The following is a 20,308-nucleotide window of genomic DNA, read 5'->3' as shown; positions in this document are numbered from 1 at the left end:
AATAATTGGGTGAATTAATGGGAGTTGTCCAATTTAGTTAAAAAGGAAAAGAAGGGGGAAAAGGAGAAGAAATAATAATGTTGGGGGTAGCTTGTAATCAATATTTTTGACCACAAGGTACGGTTGACAAAAAAAAATCGATATTTTTGTTTCAACACACTAATTCTAATCATTTCTAATCTAGCACGTGAAGATCTTCTCGAAGACCACTTAAGGTAAGTCAACTTTTTTCCTTTTTGGAGCACCTCCTTAGTCGTTCCTGCCTAACACCTGTACCAAACCAAAAACATGGCCACTTCGGATAAAAGGGTGTCTAAAGATCATGCATTGAATTTATGCATTTTCACTCTTTATCCATAAACTGCCATATGCACGTTTGTCTTCCCAAAGCACTAAGCTAATTGTCAAGCAACCCACACACTTCTCTAGATTGACTATAGACCCAAGCTAAAGTGGTGTAAGCTTCTCTCCCCAAGATGCTTCATTTCCCCCAAATTGACGTTCACAATACTCCATGCCTCTTTTCTCACCCAGCTTTTTCCCTTCTCACCTCTGACATTTATACCTGCCACATCCACTTCCATTTAATGCCAAGTCATTTATAGGCTCAAGGCTTATAATATATGCAGCAAAAATTCCTCCTTGTGAGATAGATTTACAATGCCCAACAGAGAATGATGGCACCTCTTGCAGATGTTCACAGTGCCCAACACTAACATTTATTGTTTCCAAATATGCCGCTTGTTGCTCAATGTAAAATGTGTGAATCCAGCGAAATTCAACTTTTCAATTTGACCCAGCACATTTCCTAGACATCATCCAACGCGTCTTCCTCTTCCCCATATTTGACTGTTGCACTATCAACTGACCTGACCTCCATTTTCTCTTTAAACCCCATGCTGCCCAAGGCAAGGAACAACCCATCTTCCACCTTCAATAACAAGACTTTCATCCTTACCATCCCTTTCTCTTACCCCTAGCAATGCCACCCCTCTTTTAGACATTCAAAGTTTCTACAACCTTCTAGCCTCACAGCCAGGTTCCATCCCTAATGGCCACGCTTTCCATCATCTTCCGTGAAAGGTGCTGCAAGCCTCTGCCCCAATTTTCAGCACCCACGGTGGCCGCCACCAAGGAATTTCCAACGCCATAGGTGCTTCAAGACAACAAAATTTTTTTGAAGATGCAGCTTCATGTGCATGCTTGCCAGCACAAAAATACTCACTAGCTTAAATTTTTGCTTCAACATTTCATCAAACATGTTCTCTGGCCCTTCACGGATTTCACATAGGACATCGTTTGAGCCCAACATATACGACACGTCGACTAGGACAGTGTCGGTCTGGAACTAACCCAAGGGCATGCATATTGATACTAGTAACATCACAATCACCTCCTGAGCCTTGTTCTCTGCATTCTCATAAGCCAATTGTAGCTTCTCGAACTTCATGTACTTGACCGTCTTGGACAAGAGATTGGAGAAGGTTTCTTCAAGAAGGAAAGGATTCTTGTCGGGATCAAAACACCACTGAAAGAAGACACCATCATCCAACTTTCTTTCTAGATTTTTATCAAACACCTTCTCTACATCACAATAATTCCTCTCCATGTCTAAAAGAATTCCTTGGATTGGTTCTCGTTCTTTCTCAGGCATGCAAACAATTTATTTGCTCTGGACCTCTTTAGGAACTATCTTTGACTCTTCCATTGCTTGCCATTTTTTTTTTGCATTGCCTCTTGCGCTTCTTTAGGAATGCCAACAATTTCCACCCCATTAGATTCTAATATGCTTAACTCCATTTGGCTTGGTTGAGGAATTTCATCGAACGGTTGGTGAGTGTCGTTTTCTGTATTACCATAGCTGGTATAAATCTCTCTCAACTTCAATGAAAATCTGTTCTTCTTCTTGAATTTCTTCTTCAATGGATACCATTGGGATACCAGAAGCCATTTTTGCTGGCATGATTTGCTCCTTTTTCGCTTCTTCTTCAAGTTCTTGAGCAATCCCAACACACTTGTCCAATTTACACACCAATTGGCGTGTGTTTTCCGCCCTTTCATTCATAGTTTCTTGTAATTTTTCTAGCATCTCCAACACCTTTCTCAATAGTAAATCCTAATCTATCGATGCCGAAGGATTCTGCCCATAACATTTGGGAAGCGCTTGTGTATCTGCATCTTGGTAGTACCATACCATTGTAGGATCGTAAGATTGAAGGCTTTGATACCAATTGTTAAGGGTTTTTCTATTCTTCGATTCATAATCTGTAAGATGTATAGATGTTATATATGAAATATGAAAGATATAGGATAATAATGGAAAGATGATGATGAAATGGATATATAAACTGTATTGATAAATGGGTTGTTCGAGAAAGCCACTCCAAATGGAAGCAACTGAAACACTCAAGTCATTTTCATACCTCTAATGAACTGAGCTGCTTATATTCATGCAACCCACATTCAGCTACACAATTCTAACTCCCAACACCTATTATACTAAAAGGCCCACATTATAATGGGCCCATTACACTTGAAGGCCCACTAAAACTATATCCCTTACATTATGATTGATTGAATGCGAGTATGTTCTGGACTAGTGCTCTGGTGATTATTGTTAAGTATATAGTTCAATTAATAAAATATATATATATAGCAATTTCCGCTACGATATTCATGAGGTAATAGTAGTACATGGATTATGTGAGATATCACATTTATTTTGGAGGGGCATTACAGTTCATGTTTACTGGTCACAGCACCTGAACAGCACAAAATTTTCTGTTTTCTTCTCCCTTGTGTAACCCCATATCAAGCCTTTCTCCTCACCTATCAAAACCCTAAAACCCTATATGTTTGCCCATAGCTGATAAGCATAAACAGTCCCTGAAGCCATCCAAAAGAACCATCTTAGCTGCTGAATAGAATCTCCTGCACTCAATTTCTGCAACGGATTGGGAGGTTCGTCATCCGGATATGCGGCAAAAGAGGATGCTCCGGGTTTGCTCCGACCATGCCCCTATTATTCTGGATTGCAATCCTTTTTCGGGAGGCAAAAGACCCTTCAAATTTGAGAATATGTGGCTAAAAGTGGAGGGCTTTGTGGATAAAGTTCGCAGTTGGTGGGCCTCGTATCATTTTCATGGTACCCCGAGTTTCATCCTTTCTAAGAAGCTGCAAGCTCTAAAAAGGGACATTAAAAGATGGAATGCTCAAGATTTTGGCAATGTGGAGGCTTGTATTAAGGCCAGTATGGATGATCTTAAAGCCCTTTAGAAGGCGGAAATAGAGAGGGGTTTATCTTCTGAGGAGATTGAGAGGAAAAGGGTGCTTGCTAGGGAGTTAGAATCCTCCCTCCCTCAAGAAGAAATCAGTTGGAGGCAAAAATCTAGAATCCGATGGTTGAAAGAGGGGGATGAGTGTATGAAATTCTTCCATCGGATTACTAACGCCAACCGTAGACAGAATTGCATCAAGTCATTGAAGATTAATGGCACTATTTCTTCTGATCAAGAGGCTATTAGTAATCACATTACTCATTTTTATGAGTCGCTCTTCTCGGAGACTCTTAGCCGGAGACCGAGGTTGGATAATCTCCACTTTGACATGTTGGATGTTGACGAGTCCTCTAGTTGGAAGTTCCTTTCGAGGAAAGGGAGGTGTGGGGGTGGTTAAAAATATGGATAGGGACAAGGCACCAGGCCCGGATGGTTTTTCTATGGCTTTCTTCCAGGATTGTTGGGATGTGATCAAATTGGACATTATGGCTGTTTTTGCGGAGTTCCATGATAGAGGTAAATTTGAAAAAAAGTCTAAACGCCACGTTTCTGGCTCTTATTTCGAAGACTCATGGGGCTTCCGATCTGAAGGACTTTCGTCCAATCAGCCTTGTGGGGGGTACCTATAAGATCATTGCTAAGGACTTAGCCAATAGAATGAGGAGAGTTATGGATCAGGTCATCTTCAATCCGCAGAATGCTTTCGTCAAAGGCAGACATATTTTGGATTCGGTTCTTATTGCCAATGAATGCCTTGACAGCCGAATCAGATCTGGGGATCCCGGTCTCTTGTGCAAGTTGGACATGAAAAAGGCTTATGACCACATGAATTGGAAGTTTTTACTCTACTTGCTAAGAAGGTGTGGCCTTGGTGAGAAATGGTGCTTATTGATTGAGCATTGTATCTCGTCTGCGCGGTTCTCGGTTTTGATCAATGGTTCTCCATCCGGTTTCTTTGAGAGTTCGCGTGGGGTGAGACAAGGCGATCCTCTCTCGCCTTTTTTGTTCATCTTGGTTATGGAGGCGTTCAGCAGAATGATTAATGTTTCTATCAATAGGGGTTTCATCAATGGTTTTTATGTGGGAGCCGGTGAGTCTGATCGGGTTGTTGTTTCCCACCTCTTTTTTGCTGATGATACGTTGGTTTTTTGTGGGACTGCCCTTGACCAAATTAGATTTATTAAAGTCCTTCTTATCGGCTTTGAGGCTGTCTCTGGGCTGAAAGTTAATCGGGCCAAATTTGTTTTGGTCCCTGTCGGAGGCACGGGTGAGGGTGAGTTGGCTGGCATTCTGGGATGTGGCACCAGCTTTTTGCCTTTGAAGTATCTGGGTCTTCCTCTAGGGGCTTCTTTCAAGCTTTTGGCTATTTGGGAAGACATGTTGGAGAAGATTGCAAGAAGGAAACGTTCGTATTTGTCCAAGGGAGCTAGGCTCACCCTCATCAAGAGCACCTTATCCAACTTTCCTACATATTTTTTGTCTCTCTTCCCTATCCCCGCCTCTGTGGCGAATCGCATTGAGAAGATTCAACGGGATTTTTTATGGGAGGGGCTCAATGACGAGCCTAAGATTCACTTGGTCAGTTGGCACGAGGTTTATACTCCGATTTCTGAGAATGGTCTAGGGATTCGGAGTTTGCGGTTGTTTAATCAAGCTCTTTTGGAGAAATGGTTGTGGAGATTTGCCAATGAGGAAGAGGCTTGGTGGAGAAGGATTTTAGTGGCAAAGTATGGGGTGTTTTGGGGCGGTTGGCGCTCTAAAGTTCCTCGCGGTTCGCATGGGGTGGGGTTATGGAAACACATTTGTAGGGGTTGGAAGTCGTTTCACTGTCATTTTAGATTTGATCCTGGCTTGGGGCTGAAAGTCAAATTTTTGGAGGATATTTGGTGCGGTGAGATGTCCCTCAAGGATGCTTTTCCCGGCCTTTTCAATATTGCTAGCAATGAGGCCGCTTCAATTGCGGATATCAGGGAGAGCATAAATGGTATGGTTCATTGGAATGTTACCTTTATTCGAAGAATTCAGGATTGGGAGGAGATGGCCTTAGCCTCCCTTTTCTCGCTCTTGTATTCGCTCTCGTTGCGTGGGGAAGGAGAGGACCGGATGTGGTGGATCCCATCTAGAAAAGGGAAGTTTGAGGTTCACTCCTTTTATAGTAAGCTTATCCTTAAAGAGTCCAACCATTTCCCTTAGAAAAGTATTTGGCGCACCAAAGTTCCTTCAAGAGTGGCGTTTTTTGCTTGGTCGGCCGCCCTTGGGAAATTTCTTACCTTGGATAATGTTCGGAAGAGAGGTATTCTTGTGATTAATCGATGTTGTATGTGTGAATTGGAAGGGGAGTCTATGGATCATCTGGATCATCTCTTTCTTCACTGTGAGGTTGCGCGCTTTTTGTGGGATGTTATTTTCTCTCGATCAACATCTGTTGGGTTATGCCTCGAAGCGTCAAGGAGATGTTTGATAGTTGGTGGTCGGGTGGTAAATCCTGAAGTACGGTAGTGTGGAAGATGGCTCCCCTCTGTCTTATGTGGTGCTTATGGAAGGAAAGGAACGCTAGATGCTTCGAGGATTTGTCGAAGAACCTTGAGGACCTTGTTCATTTCTTTTTGTACACGCTCTTTACTTGGACAGTAGGCTGGCTTGCCCCCCTAGTGATCAATTTCCCTAGCTTTCTTTTTATGTTCTCTTCTTTCTCTTCAACTTAATTGTTCTCTTGTATACTTCCTGTGTACTTGGGTGGTGCCCCTCTGCGCTCTTTAATGCATCATTACTTATCAAAAAAAAAAAAAAATTCTGCAACTTTCAGCCAATAGGAAAACAACATTTTCAAACTTTAAATTTATATAAACCCTATATCAATTCTCTCACCATAACAAATCCTAAAATTATAACTTCTCCTATCCTAAAGCCTACCACCACAAGTGCCTGTAGACAGGTTTACCTAAAACTATCCTATGTAAGTTGGCTTCCTCTCTAATGGTAACCCCCAACCCACCCTCCTCTCCCCACAGCCCCCCAAAAAAACACAAAAAGGAGTAAACATGAAGAATCATGGACACCATCTAAGATATTACACTCCTAAGAGCTTAATTTGCCCATAACCAAATTATGATTATAAATTTTCCTGATGTTTCTTTGCCTAAATCTTTATAAGGTCTCACTAATTTATTTCTTTTCAAAAGGAAAGTTTCTTCGGGCTATCTGAAAATAGCATTTTCAATAGCCATGAACATTTAACACACCCTAAAAAACCATCTCAAGAGCACCCTGGACTGTAAATGATTTGGAGAATCGTGCTACGCAGACACATCAAAATGAGTGAAGTATCCATGTAGCATAGGATCTAAGCATGCATAAGGACAAAATTAAAGAAAAAATTAAAAGAGTGAACAACATTAGTAAGATAACAATAATAATGATGGTGGCAAAGTGACAAAAGAACACACAAGTAACGGAAATATAGTTTCTTTCAGCCATTTACATGCTTTTATAATGGTAATGAATAGTAAAAATCTGTGGACAGAATGGTGGTAAATTGACCAAATGATAACATCATTCAAACCAAGTTTGGCATTTTTTCTAAAATAAAAACTGATGTAGAATTATTTCAGTGACTTGAATGATTATCTTACTCATCAAAAGATGAATGATTTAACTCTCCTGTTGAGAAAATCCTCTACCCTCCCACACAAGTTCCTGAGTTCTATTACTTAAGACGAAAACCTTGGGGTAAACCTGGCAATGAAGCAAATGCAGGTCAAAGTAAGATCACAGACGATAAATATTGCCCAAGCCAAATCCAACTAGCCAACTCATTTCTATTTGGAGATATTCAAAGGAGTTAATATATGGACATCCCCTGAAACTGGGTTGAGAGTCAAACCAAACCACTTTGACCTACACATGCGAGTCCAAGTAGACGCAGCCTGCTATACTTGGAGAGATTTACGCTACTATTATGAAAAGAAATAAATTTTTCAACGTTATTCAAAGTGTACTCCATGACCCAAGATTACCCTTTTTAGCATATACAACAAATAATAAGAATAACTACCAAATAATAGCTCATGACAAGTCAGATTCAGCAACACTCATGGTTTACAAACCTTATATAACTCAGCCTATGGTAATATCTGACACACACTGCTGCAGGTGCTAGCACCCTGCCCTCAGTTTCAAATAATCCATAGTTGACAGTCAAGGTAATCAAGGTTTTAGTTGGTTAATACATTAATCATCCTATATGCCTCCTAATTTGATGCATGGACAATATACGCATGACTTCCCCTAGATCAATACTCTTATTATTATTTACACAAAGCAAAACTCATGACATTGCACAACTGGATGTTGCAAACTCAATGTAAGAAAACATTGCATGAATGCAGATAGAAGGCGCCAGTCAACAAACCTCCAAATCTTGCAGGACCTTCTGGGGGTACTTGTGCATAACTAAGATTATAAAACTCCTTTGTTTGATAATTATAAAGATACCCTGCAATGAAGTACCAAAAGATGCTTAGACAAAATAAAACCATCAACTAAATCAAACTAACCATGCAAAAAAACACACTGACTGGCTCAATCCATGCTTCATATTAATGCTATGATAATTCAACACAGATGGATCATGTCCAACTGACCATCAAAAGGTCGATTCTAGAGTTAGCATTGATTTACATCAGAATATACAATTAAAAAAAAAAAAAAGTCAACCACGCTTCACTTCAGCCACATGAAAATTAGAGACATTTAGAAGGAAACAAAACAGCTAGCATGGGTCAACGGATGTATAGAACTGCTAGAACCACACACAAGTTCGGTTAAATACCAAAAGAAGGCCATTTAACAGAAGCATTATGATTCGAACATGTGCAAAGAGGACATAGAAAGAAAGACAAAACAACCAGATATTGATTCAATGAGAGATGTTATTCATAAACAAATGGGACTGAAAAGTATTGCCTTAATAAAATCATATAGCAATGGAAAATTGATTTTTGTACCACAACAAGAGGATCATAGACTAGATCATAATGTGTGACAAATTGACATCTGTTTATACATGTCAATGCAATAATGACAGAAAATAATAATTAAACAAGAAAGAGAATAACAAGAAGATAGTCTAACAGTGTGAGAGTGACTGAGATTTAACATATAAACATGTAATGTGATGCACCCAAAGAATCAGATGCTACCTTGACCAGGAGAAGTCAATAAACTATTCATCAAAATAGTATCATATCCGACAATTCTGTTTATGAGGAGTTGCTGCCACCTGGCAATAAGAAAATATCCATTCAGTTACATTCTAGTACATAGCTCCTATACGTATACACATATAACTCAAATTCTAAAGTACAACAACAGTTTGACAAAAATGTTAAAAATATGATGAAGTTTAACCAAAATGATGATGCAAATGCCAGTGTTAAGCTTTTAATTGTCTCAACCAAGCACAAATCTAGTTATAAACCTCGTATTATGCCTAGAAGAATGTTAGGACATCATCTTCCAAAAAAAGGCATTGACACAATTGTTTTCAGTGAGTCTAGCTTGTCAACAAACAAATAAACTCTAAACCACAGATGTTCTTAATCTGTACTCTAGGTTTTGAACTACAGACACTTGGATTCCACAAAAAAATTAAATTAAATCTTTCTTTTTGATAAGTACCACAAAGATTAAAATTTCAAAATAGATATCCAAATAAGAATTAAAAACTCGGACTTAACAAAGAAAATTATTGAAAAAATAGGTTCTTCAGAAAAATTGTCACTTCCAAGCTCAATTCAAACCACCCCGACAATGGTTAAGTTATGTTTGGAAGATATAACCTGTTTCCAAAACAGGAATGCCGAGCTGATATGCTAATGTTAACAGTACGAATATTATGGCGAGACTTAGCTCCTTCAGGTAGCAAGAAATATCCCTGCAGGACAAGCACTATTAGAACATTGGAAATAACAAAGTATAAGCAGAAATACGGAATCAGAGTATATGCAGAAAAATTTCATAAATTGCAAGGAACAAACAAATAAGGTGAACAATCACCTTTTCCATAGTGTATATATAAGTTGGTTCAAAGGCTTTGCATCTATTCTCAAGCCATTGCACTGAAACAGATGCAAAAACCATGATCAGAAAACAAGAAATATATGGTACAACTAGGGAAATTAGAAGAACAGGTGAAACTATCCTGGTCAGCTCATGAATTCTTCCATCCTAATTATATGATTGCCTGCCCTTTTTTCTTTTTTTTTTTTTTTTTTTTTTTTCTTTTGCCAGATTGTCACAGGTCTATAAAAGCAATAGTTTAAGAATATATGTACACACAGAGATACATACATATATATATATATATATATATATATACACACACACACACGCAGATCTTTGATATGTTAAGAATATGATTTTTGGGAAAAAGTCCACATACACTCTTTACCACCTAATTGACAATGTTCCTCCAATCCTTAAACTTTCAATTGAGCATACAACGTCCCCCTAAACTACCAAGAAATTGACAATATCCCCAAGGCCAGCAAAGACAAAAAAATAATCCTAAATTTTTTCAATAAGACAAACGCTTAAAATAAAATTCAACAAAAAAAACACTTATTTTTTTTATTTTTTTTTCTTTTTATGAAAGAAAATGAAAAATTTAAACCTACACCCTGGTTTTACCTTTATTTTTTAAATAGTTTTGCTTTTTTTTTTCTCTTTAATTTTTATTTTATTATGGGTATTTTCGGCTATCGCAGACATCGACAAAGCCAAGTTTGGAAAAAATATCTCAATTGGAGTTTTTTTTTGGGGGGAAAAGAGGGAGGGGGACATTGTTAAATTGAGTGGCAGTTTAAAGAGGGTATGTAGACTTTTCCCATGATTCTTTTACTAAATAGTGCTAACAAAGTCTTACATTGCCCATTTAGCCTTTCATAATGACTTTCTGACAATGACTAAATAATTCAAATTTTCCAAAATTTAAGATAACCACTCATGTTTTGCCCTAATTCCCCATACCATTTCCATATTGATTAATTAAGGGGGAAAGCCTTTTATTGAGTTCTCCCAGCTTCTTATAACAAATACACAATAAGAAGACATTCTACAATACTAGAAACTATGAGGAACATCTGACTTTTAGTCTTCTGAGGCATAACAGAGCTTTTGAGGAGCTTGATTGACTCTAACGTGTGAGGGGTCTGCGTAAATGGGGAATACATGGGTACCCTTAAGGCAATTCTTAAAATCCAAAGAAAAAAGAAAAGCTCATGGCCTTATTTCTTCTGGTTGCCTGAACACCAAAGATAATGGCTTATCTCAGCACACAAAATTCACAAATGCCAGACAACAATAGATAAAAAAAATAAATCTAAAAGAATCAAAAGAAACCCTAGGAACCACCTCCACAAATATGGGATAGATGATTCGGACACAATGCACAGTGTATAAATAAGTACTTTTGAATATGCCTTATTGCTAATTTTTTAATATATAAAAAATTAAAAAAAAATTAAAAAAAAAAAAAAAAAACACTAAAGGGCATAACATATGCATAAATAAAAAAATTAGTTTTGAAGCAAAGAATAATTTTCTTTTTCACTCTTGGCAACAACAACTTTGGGCTACCTTCACTTGGTCACAAGAAGCAAACCGAGCAAAAAAAAAACTAAACCTGCTGTAAGCCACGTGCTAGGCAAATCCTCAATCAAATGAGAGTAACTAATTTTAAAGTATGGCCTCACTATTTTTTTAACAAAACACCCGTCCCCACTGGAAAAGAAACCCTTAAGTCCCTATCTCTTTCCTACCAAGCATGTCGTCATGCTCTCTCTCAAATGGCAAATAAAAACCTACACGAGCACTCCATATTCTGCCTTGTCTCACCGTATTCTATATACGATATGTATCAGATATAAAAATGATTGATATTTCCATGTATTTATGCTTCATAGAAGAAACCTAAGAGGATCTCAATAAGAAGAAAAAAAATGTGTAGCAAAGATACATAAATAAGCAACCAATATGCAAAATTAAATGCAATCATCTCTCTACTATGTACACCAGTGGCCAAAACAGCGCCTTTAACCCCAAGGCTAACACTTTTAACTTATGGATATCTATCTAATACCTACCCAGCCATATCCTGCAGTATCCATATCAAATACATATAAAACTACGAATACCCTTGACAATTCTCTGTTGTGCTTTTAGAAAGAAAATCTCAGTAAGAAGAAAAAGACATCTCGGAAAATGTACATAAACAAGGACCTGACATCCAAAATTGAATGCAGCCATCTCTCTACCATAGACACTGGATGACCAAGACAGGACTTTTAGTCCAAAAACTGACTTCTTCTCTTAGGTTAGCTTTATTTTTCTTATGCATTTTGTGCCCTTCTTTTTCCTTTTCCTTTTTTACCTAAGCATCTGCTACATTAAATTAAATGCAATCATCTCCCCACCATGGACATCAATGACATAGGCAACACCATTAGGCCCAGAGCTAATCCATCTTAGGTTTATTTTATTTTTCTTCTCGACCAAAAATATTATTGAAATCAGAGAAAAAAAAATCGGGCTCTTAGAGACATCATTTCTGGGTTCAATGCCAGATCTGGAATTTAATCAGATCATTTCTTCTGGCTCATAGACATAAGCGATGGATTCATGCAATAGTTTGAAATTTTATAATGTACATTTGATTAAATAATACAAAAAGAAGAAAAAAAATGGTGCCCTAATATTACAGGTTGGAGCGATTGAACAATATTGGGAGCATGAAAGAAATAACCTACTTTTAATTAAGATTTTATTAAGATAAGAAAAACAAGGTGGTTCAATACCTCCTCAATGCTTAGCAATAAAATTATCCCAGACATTAACATATGACCCACCCCTCCCTCCCCAAAACAAAAAAAGTAAAATAGCCACTTGATTTTTTTTTATCTCCAAAGGGCCTGGCAATTGGTTGGGCCCCACTCAAACAATCAGGTTTGGGTCAGTATGCGCATTCAGCACATAATGTCACAAGGTCGATATATAGGTTAATGATAATTATTCACCTGACCCACCCAAAGCCGCTCTTTCCAGCCCTAAACAATGCAGCTAGCAAAAATAATAACAATGACCTAACTAGGAAGATGACCAAAATACACTCATTTCATGGATTTTCTCCCGTTTATATTTTGTCAATATTTGACAACCTAGAAGCTGAAGCAAGATTGAGTACCAAAATAGTAAACTAGCATTCTAGAATTACATACTCTAGGTCAGCAAGTATGAAAAGAGGACTCACATCAAGCCAAGTGAGGACAAAAGCAATTCTAAGAAAAGAAAATTCTTCATCACTTGACCTAAGTGATTTCAATTTATTCATAACCACTACAGCTCTGCAACCTGATAATAGTGAACAAGCAGAACTAAAAAGATTGGCACTTACCTGCATATGAATTAAGCCGGTCCAAATGAAGTATATGCAACCACTTGGGAATGTCAATATTTAAATGTATTCCTGCAAGATTCTACAATTAAAAAGTAAAATTCAGCAAAGAGAGATTAGGCCTTGATACAAGAAATCAAGTAATGACCAACTATGGTACAGACTCTAGGTTTCTCCACATAAACCATTTAGAAATTAAAATATTTTCAGAAAACATGGATGGAAAAACATGTGAGAAAGATAGAGGTGGGCGAGAGTAATTGAGCAAGAAATGCATCAAATACTGAAGGTACCAATCAGTCCTGCTTGCAGACAAGAAGAAAAATTAAAACCCCATCTGTTAAGAGTTCATCACACTCCAAGAATAGAGTATGCAGGAGAATAATATAGAGCATGTATTGAAAATCAAATAAAGACAAGAATTAAGAAAAAATAAATAAATAAATTTAATAAGATGACATAATAGACATGAGCACAACTTTTAACCTGATCACCCCCCCTACCCCCCCTTTCATCCTGACCCACCCAATATTTACACAATTTTCTTTTCTATTGCCAAGGTAGATACTTATATGTAGACATATTAGATTTGCCAAAACAAGAAATCTAGGGGAGACTTAGGCTCATGCCACAAGCATCTGCATGACCAAATTCTAGCCCCATGTCTTCTTCCAGTATATCATCAATAAATAACTAAAATTGATCTGAAAAAGATATAAAAACAAATAATGTAACATACATTCACAGAATAAAAAGGCATCAAAATGATAGTATCATTAAGTTCCAGAATCAATAGTATCTACAAAGCACCCAGGCAGACAACTGTAACAAAACACATGCTCATGAAGGAAACCCATAATCACAAGAAAGAAAAAGGAAATGCAAGGCAAAAAAGTGCCGATCAAGACCGAAGGGGAATTAACATCACTACAAGTAAAGCAAGCAGAAATCAGAATGACACTAGCTATTTCCATAATTTGGTAATTAAAAAATGGGGCTATTGTATTGAATACTATGTCTAGCACAACACAAGAACATTTTATTGATTTACTCACCCACAGTTTCCAGAAACTTCTAATGACCTGCATTGCATGTCTCCAAATGAATAGTAGACGCTTGTACCACTTTTTGCCGAAGTGAAATATTGCTGCTTTAAATGTCTCTCTAGCAGATACAGGGAAACTACTACGTCGTTCCTCTTTATCAATTTTCGTGGCTGCATCATCTACTGTTTGCTTAGGGCTTTGACTGCTCACTGACAGTTCTGCTTGCTGCTCAAGAAGTTCATTGTCAGTCTTCCAGAACTTCCATGCTAGTTTGTCCCTTCTAGCTCCAGAACCAATCCAATTTAGCCAAAACTTCGCAGCCAAAAATGTCAATCCTTCTCCATCCACATTTGCACCTTCTAATTTCTCCTTCGCAGTTACCATATTAGGGAAGTCTATCGCATTAGATTCAGACTCATTCTGTGACCACAACCCTGCACTAGTTATCTACACCAAACGTCACAATTGTTACTTAAACATGACAGTTTGCTTAACTTAAGAAATAAAACCAATAGCATATGTCTAACGCACAGTGAATCTCACAATTTCATCTCCATAGATCTCAGAAAAAAAAAAAAAAAGTGATAGATTTAAGTTCTAGAGTAAAAAATATGAGTGACCAAAAACAAAACTGAATATGAGGCCCAGAAATCTGGCCCGGATACAACAATCCAATTAATATGCATTGTACTCAACTTGTAACTAGTTGGTACTAACAAAATGCTGTAAGAAGTTTCAGCACAACAATAGGCAATGCCCCATAAAGAAGAGGAAAAAAAAACCTTAAATACATTATGGACATAGAACTTTCTGAACCAAATCAGAGCTACATAAATACCAAAGCAAACAAATTGACATGCCATGATGAAAAAGTTGCACCATAATCTTTTTCCTATTTCCCTCGACAAAAAAAAGGGAATAAAATTAAGAATTAATAAAACTAAGATGCCTAAGGACATGTTGCCAAACCCTTTTGGTAATCAAAAACTACTAGCTGCAGATGGAGAAAGGATATGATCTGGTAGCCAGACAAGGCACAGCAGAAAGAGTGAAAATACCAGGAAGCAATTGCAGGATGATTAAAAAAAAAAGTTAAATTCAGTATTTAGGTGTCAATCTGTGAAATCCCCAATCCCAAAGGAAGCCAGCACAATGATGTCAAGCCCACTTAGTAACTTGCCACAATGAAGTAGTTGCAAAAACATACAAACAGAGCTAATTTATCAAAAGTACTAGACAACATATTACCTTAATTTGGATAAGCTGGGCTTCTGTTATTTCAACTCTAGAGAGCTCACTTGAACAGCCAGGCTTCAAATGCAAAAAAAAAAAAAAAAAAAAAAAACACAGATTTTAGTTAGAGCACTATGAAATAAACCAAGATGCCTTAATTTGGTAAATACACAAACTTAAACAAAGGGAAGTAATGTTTGGAATTTTGTAATCAACCAGCCATTATTATGACTGAATCACTACCTTATATGAAATACATCAACTGCCAACAATGAAACTGTGGAAAAGACAACGTTAATGATGAAAACAACAGTTACTACTTAAGGGAACAAGGATCTGTTCTTCCATGCCTCTTCCAATGTTTCTTGAAATGGGCATGTATTTAACTTTCATTTCCAATTCAGATATTGTATTGGTTACCAACCAAAGTGCAATCAAGAGTTAACTTTACCAGCCTAAGTTAACCAGCCTTCCTCAGCTAACATTTATTTATTTATTTATTTATTTATTTTAACATAAGTAATTCAATATCATAAAAAGGCCCAAAGGGGCATAACCTAAGTACACGTGGATAGGCCTGTAAACAAGCCGAGCTTGGGTGATTAGTGCCTATGCGAGCTCAGCTCGTTTGCACCATAGAAGAGCTTCAACTCGTAATGAGCTTAGGAACCCTAGCTCGGCTAGGCTCGCCAAGGGGAAAACCTTGTGCAAGCTCAAGCTCGTTCATTAGCCCAGCCAAGCGCCTTATCGACCACTCAGCTCGGCTCGGCTAATGGGATTGTGAGAGAAAGAGAAACAACGTGTATTTTGTGATTTCAACGTTGCAAAGCTTCTATGGTGAATAGCCAGCACATTGCTTCTCATCCGCATCATCAAGGACTACCTTAATTCTTATTAACGTTTCTCTCCACCTGTACAGCTTCTTTCGAAGTCCCTCTTAGCGTACAAAGGAGAACACCTTGCAAGATGCCATTCGGTAAAAGAACACATCAAGGAATGCAGCAAGGGTTGGCTCTCCCGATGCCATGGTTTTCTTTGAAGAAAGGAATGAATCAAGAAAGGATGAAGAGAAAACAAAGTGGCAAAAGTAGAAGTAAATGGTTTCTTCTGAAAGCTAGAGCAATCTCGGATGTTCTTCTTGTGACCAGAAAGTCAAATCGGCTAATTGTGGGGCCCTTGCTAAGATGTTTGTCATGTGAACATTGTTTCCCTTCAATTGTCACGATTCTCCTTCCACTTGAGCAATAAACTATAATTAGGAGAAAAATTAAAATGTTTCTGTTTTCGTCCAGTGTGTGAGGATAGATTGTGATGTGAAACCGTTTCCCTAGTTTGGACGGCTGAGATTGTTTGATCCTGCTTTATGTGGTTGCCCTTGACTAATTAGGTTGATAGATGGATAAAAGCTCACTATTTGAAGTACTCAATAGAGTACAAAAGATTACCTATTTAGTGGGATCTCCGTACATACAGCTGGTGAGGTAGACATCTAATATGAGATTAAGAGAGAGAGAGAGATTTAGTTCAGTTTGGTTTGATTTAGTTGTCTAATGGAAGGTTTGAGTATGGGATTTGTAGAAGAGTAGAAGAATATATGGGCCTATTCTAATGACACGAAGTGAAACTTCCATTTTCCTTGTTTTTATTGATGGGATATATTGGGAGGTGGACGTGGATGTTACCTGAGAGATAAATATGGAACTAAAATTTTGTTCAAATTTTAAAGAAATTTTTTACATATATATTAATATATATGTACATATTAATAAATATGTACGAGTCAAATCTTATACAAGCATGTTAACAAACATTATTCGAGTTGAACCGAGTCTTATACGAACATGTATCGTTTAATAAATGTATCGTTTTAAGTATTGATTTGTTTTACTTATAAAAAAAAAAAAATGTATCGTTTAATAATCGAGTCTAGTTTCGAGTTCATGAATAGCCATTTAATAATCAAGTCGAGCTTAACCAAACCAAGCCCAAGCGAGTTCACAAGTAGCTTGTTGATTTATAGCCCTACATGTGGAGTATACAAGAGAAACATCAATCATGAAGCAAAAGAGAAACACAAATCATTAAGAAATTAGAAAAACGAGAACAGTTGTAACAAAAGAAACTCAAAAATTACAATCAAAAAAGGAAAAATCAAGAAAATAAGATGGTAGACTGCCCAGAGCATAAAAATAAAGCTTTTAACTTGACCACCAGCCGCTATGGCTCTGTTTGTTAATGCTTTTTAAAAGGAGTTTTTAGCTTTTTGTTTGAAGTGTTCTAATATGACATAAAGGTGAAATTAGTTTCGAGTGTTTTATGTTTTGGATTATTTGTTAACGTCTTTTGTTTTTACAAAAAACAAAGGGAAGAATGAAAAAGCATTTACAAACAAAGCCTATATTATTATGCCATCTAGAAACATGTTTGACTATTAAAAAGATAATGAAAACAATCTGATAGAAACTTGGCCAAATAATTACAACAATCTATGACTGTCATTTCTCAAAAAAACCAACAGCTGGAAAAAGAATCCAATTTCTATAACATTATCTAGATAATGTTGATAAGTCCATTACCGTGAAGTTACAAAAGAATGCATAATTCTGACATAAAAATCCAAGCAACCAGAAACGGCAGAACTTGAATTACTTAGGTCTCATTTGCTAATGCATTTTAGGACTGCTATTTGCTTTTTAGCAAAAAAAACAAAAGCATTAACAAACAAGCACAAAAAACGCTCACAAAACACTCAAAACTACATCAAAAACCAAAAAGAAAAAGCACATTCTAAAAAGCATTAGCAAAATGCTTTGCAAATCTAATGAAAACAGTAAAATAACACCCCCATCACACTGTGCTTGAAACCTAAGCCGTTGGAACACTACTGATGTCATTTTTCTAATTATATTCTTCTCCATTTTTTGGGCTACTGATTACAAATTAGACTCATACATGTGTGAATAAGTGGCCAAACAATAAGAAGCTAGTAGAACTTGCTCATGATTTCAAATAGTTGCACAAAGCATAACTTGCTATTCCTACAAGTCAGTCCCACTTCTCAAAAGTAGCTGAAGGGTCATCTAGAGTAAAAGCAAGCTTCGAGCATGATATTTCTTTTTTATAAGTAATCAAAATATCATTAAAAGCGTAAAATGCCCCATGTATACATGAAGTATACAAGAGAAAACACCTAGTTAGCTAGAAGGAGAAAAAAGAACAATAAAATCATGATAACTGAGCACCAGGGGAGAAATAAAAGTAGCTGTCCAAAGAAAAAGTGTATAGAATAAGGACTCAAGCTCCACCAATGTCCTTTTGCGGTCCTCAAAATTTCTATCATTCATTTCCCTCCAAAGGCACCACAAGAGGCAATATTTAAAACCATCAAATTCATTTTTCACTACCCATTTATGGATTCATAGCTGTTAAACTTCCACTCTAAAAAAGTAAAATGCACGATCCAAGGAAGTACTAGTTACATCTGCACTATACCGTAAAAAGACTAGTATGTTACAATTGGAACCCTGCATAATCATTTATATAGCCCAATTTCACCTATTAAAGAGCTAATGTAGGACTTAGCATTCAATGCAATACCATCACAATCCACCCACCTAATCCAACACCTTCACAACTCACCTGCCCAATATGCAACTTCACTTTCCGATGTGTCAATAAAATCATACAATTTTGCATCCCACACAATATAGTTTGCTCAAACCCCCCATTAGAGGCACTAATTCTCCATACCATTGTATGGGACTCATAGCTGTTATAAAACTTCTAATCTGAATGATAAAATCCTACAATTCTCGATCCACACCATACATTTTATTCCAGCCCTCATTGATGGCACTAATATTAGCACCCTCTCCAATTCCTATTCGCACCTAATGGATAAATGAACTCATAAGTTGCCTGTTACAGTAGAAATTGTCGTCAAATCCCCTTTTACTTCTCATAATGTTGGGATGAAACAGTAATGCGCTTACCTACTAACACTCCAAGCCCACTCGTTAATGGACACCCGTGCAAGAGCAACTAGTACTACTTATGGCAAACATAAGAAGGAAACCACAATGATATAGTCCATAGAAACCTATCTTCTTTTTCCATTTATCTCTCTTTCACTTTCCCTAATCATTTCTACCCACGGAAGCCAAAATGATCATCTAAAAACTAGAGAACTAATCCCTAGTAGATTAAATACCTGACAGTAGTTTATTCCACATCAAAAAATTAACCATGAATTGAAAATTGACAAGAAAGCAATTGCTGAATTGAAAATCCGACGCCCTCAGCGCAATCGAATAAAAGCATAAATCGAATTTTTGAATCGCTTAGCATGTCCAAACGACGTACCTGCTGAACGTAATTGGCGTGCATAACAACGAGAATGGAGAACAGGGTGATGGCGACGAAAAGGTAAAAGTACTCCAAAGCAGCTCTCACTTTGGGCCTCAGCATCTGCGAGAACCTCTCTTGCACGCGTATGAACGTCTGCTCCGGATCCATCCCTCTCTCTCTCTCTCTCTCTATCTTAGCGATGAAACGTGGGAAAACATGGGATTTTCCCGAGAAAGTGAGAATTTGCAGACCTCTTGCTTTGACTTTCTTAAATGGGGGAGATGAAAACGTCACTGTTTTTACCTTTTACTCATGACGTATAGTAAGATCGCATTAGAAATTGTTTCATGTCTATCGAGAAAAGAGAAAATTATTACTTTTTACTTGCGATAATGTCTTGGGACAATATTTTCAAACTACCAAAATATTATTAATATTATCTTATAATATTAGTAAAAAGATAAAAATGTTTCTATATATTTCTTAGTAAGACAAAAATGTTCTTATAAATTTAAAAAAAAAATTAAAAATCGAAAATTATATATATATATATATATATATATAAACGGAAAATTTTATTAAAAAAAAGGAAAAATTCAAAAAAGAAAAAAAAAAAACTAAAATCTTCAATTTTATAAAACAAAAAATCGAAAAAATTTTAATTTTTTTTTCATAAAAATTTTTTTTTATGAAAAATTAAATTTGGCCATTTGTTGGATATTTATTTTTTAGGTTTAGGTTTTTTCTAAAAGTTTTAGTATTTTTTGTTTGGGAAAACTTCATTTTAAACTCTTGCACTACCGCACGTTTTGAGAAGACCCCTTAAATTTCAAAAGCTATCAATTTAACCCCTTAAACTTTCAATTTGAGTTAATTGACCCATTTCCGTCAAATTTTAAACCTTAAAAGTGATACAATCACGTTTATACCATAACGTTTTTATAAAATTTCAA

General features: G+C 36.7%; 1 protein-coding gene across 1 annotated transcript in view; it reads right to left on the bottom strand.

Annotated features, from left to right (window-relative positions):
• Positions 1-19,612, bottom strand: part of LOC132180791 (membralin-like protein At1g60995) — a 29,512-nt gene extending 9,900 nt beyond the window's left edge. Inside the window, exons 1-8 of the mRNA XM_059593741.1 lie at positions 19,371-19,612; positions 15,024-15,086; positions 13,785-14,222; positions 12,730-12,811; positions 9,336-9,397; positions 9,119-9,213; positions 8,480-8,559; positions 7,690-7,773 (exon numbers count right to left, since the gene is read on the bottom strand). Coding sequence (XP_059449724.1) covers positions 7,690-7,773; positions 8,480-8,559; positions 9,119-9,213; positions 9,336-9,397; positions 12,730-12,811; positions 13,785-14,222; positions 15,024-15,086; positions 19,371-19,523 — 1,057 coding nt within the window. The 5' untranslated portion in view covers positions 19,524-19,612. The remainder of the gene's footprint in view (positions 1-7,689; positions 7,774-8,479; positions 8,560-9,118; positions 9,214-9,335; positions 9,398-12,729; positions 12,812-13,784; positions 14,223-15,023; positions 15,087-19,370) is intronic.
• Positions 19,613-20,308: the final 696 nt, after the last annotated feature.

This window comes from Corylus avellana, chromosome ca1 (genome assembly GCF_901000735.1).
Source record: "Corylus avellana chromosome ca1, CavTom2PMs-1.0".
NCBI classification, from domain to species: domain Eukaryota; kingdom Viridiplantae; phylum Streptophyta; class Magnoliopsida; order Fagales; family Betulaceae; genus Corylus; species Corylus avellana.
Note: the sequence above shows the minus strand (reverse complement) of the source record. Positions and strands in the feature narration are given on the sequence as shown.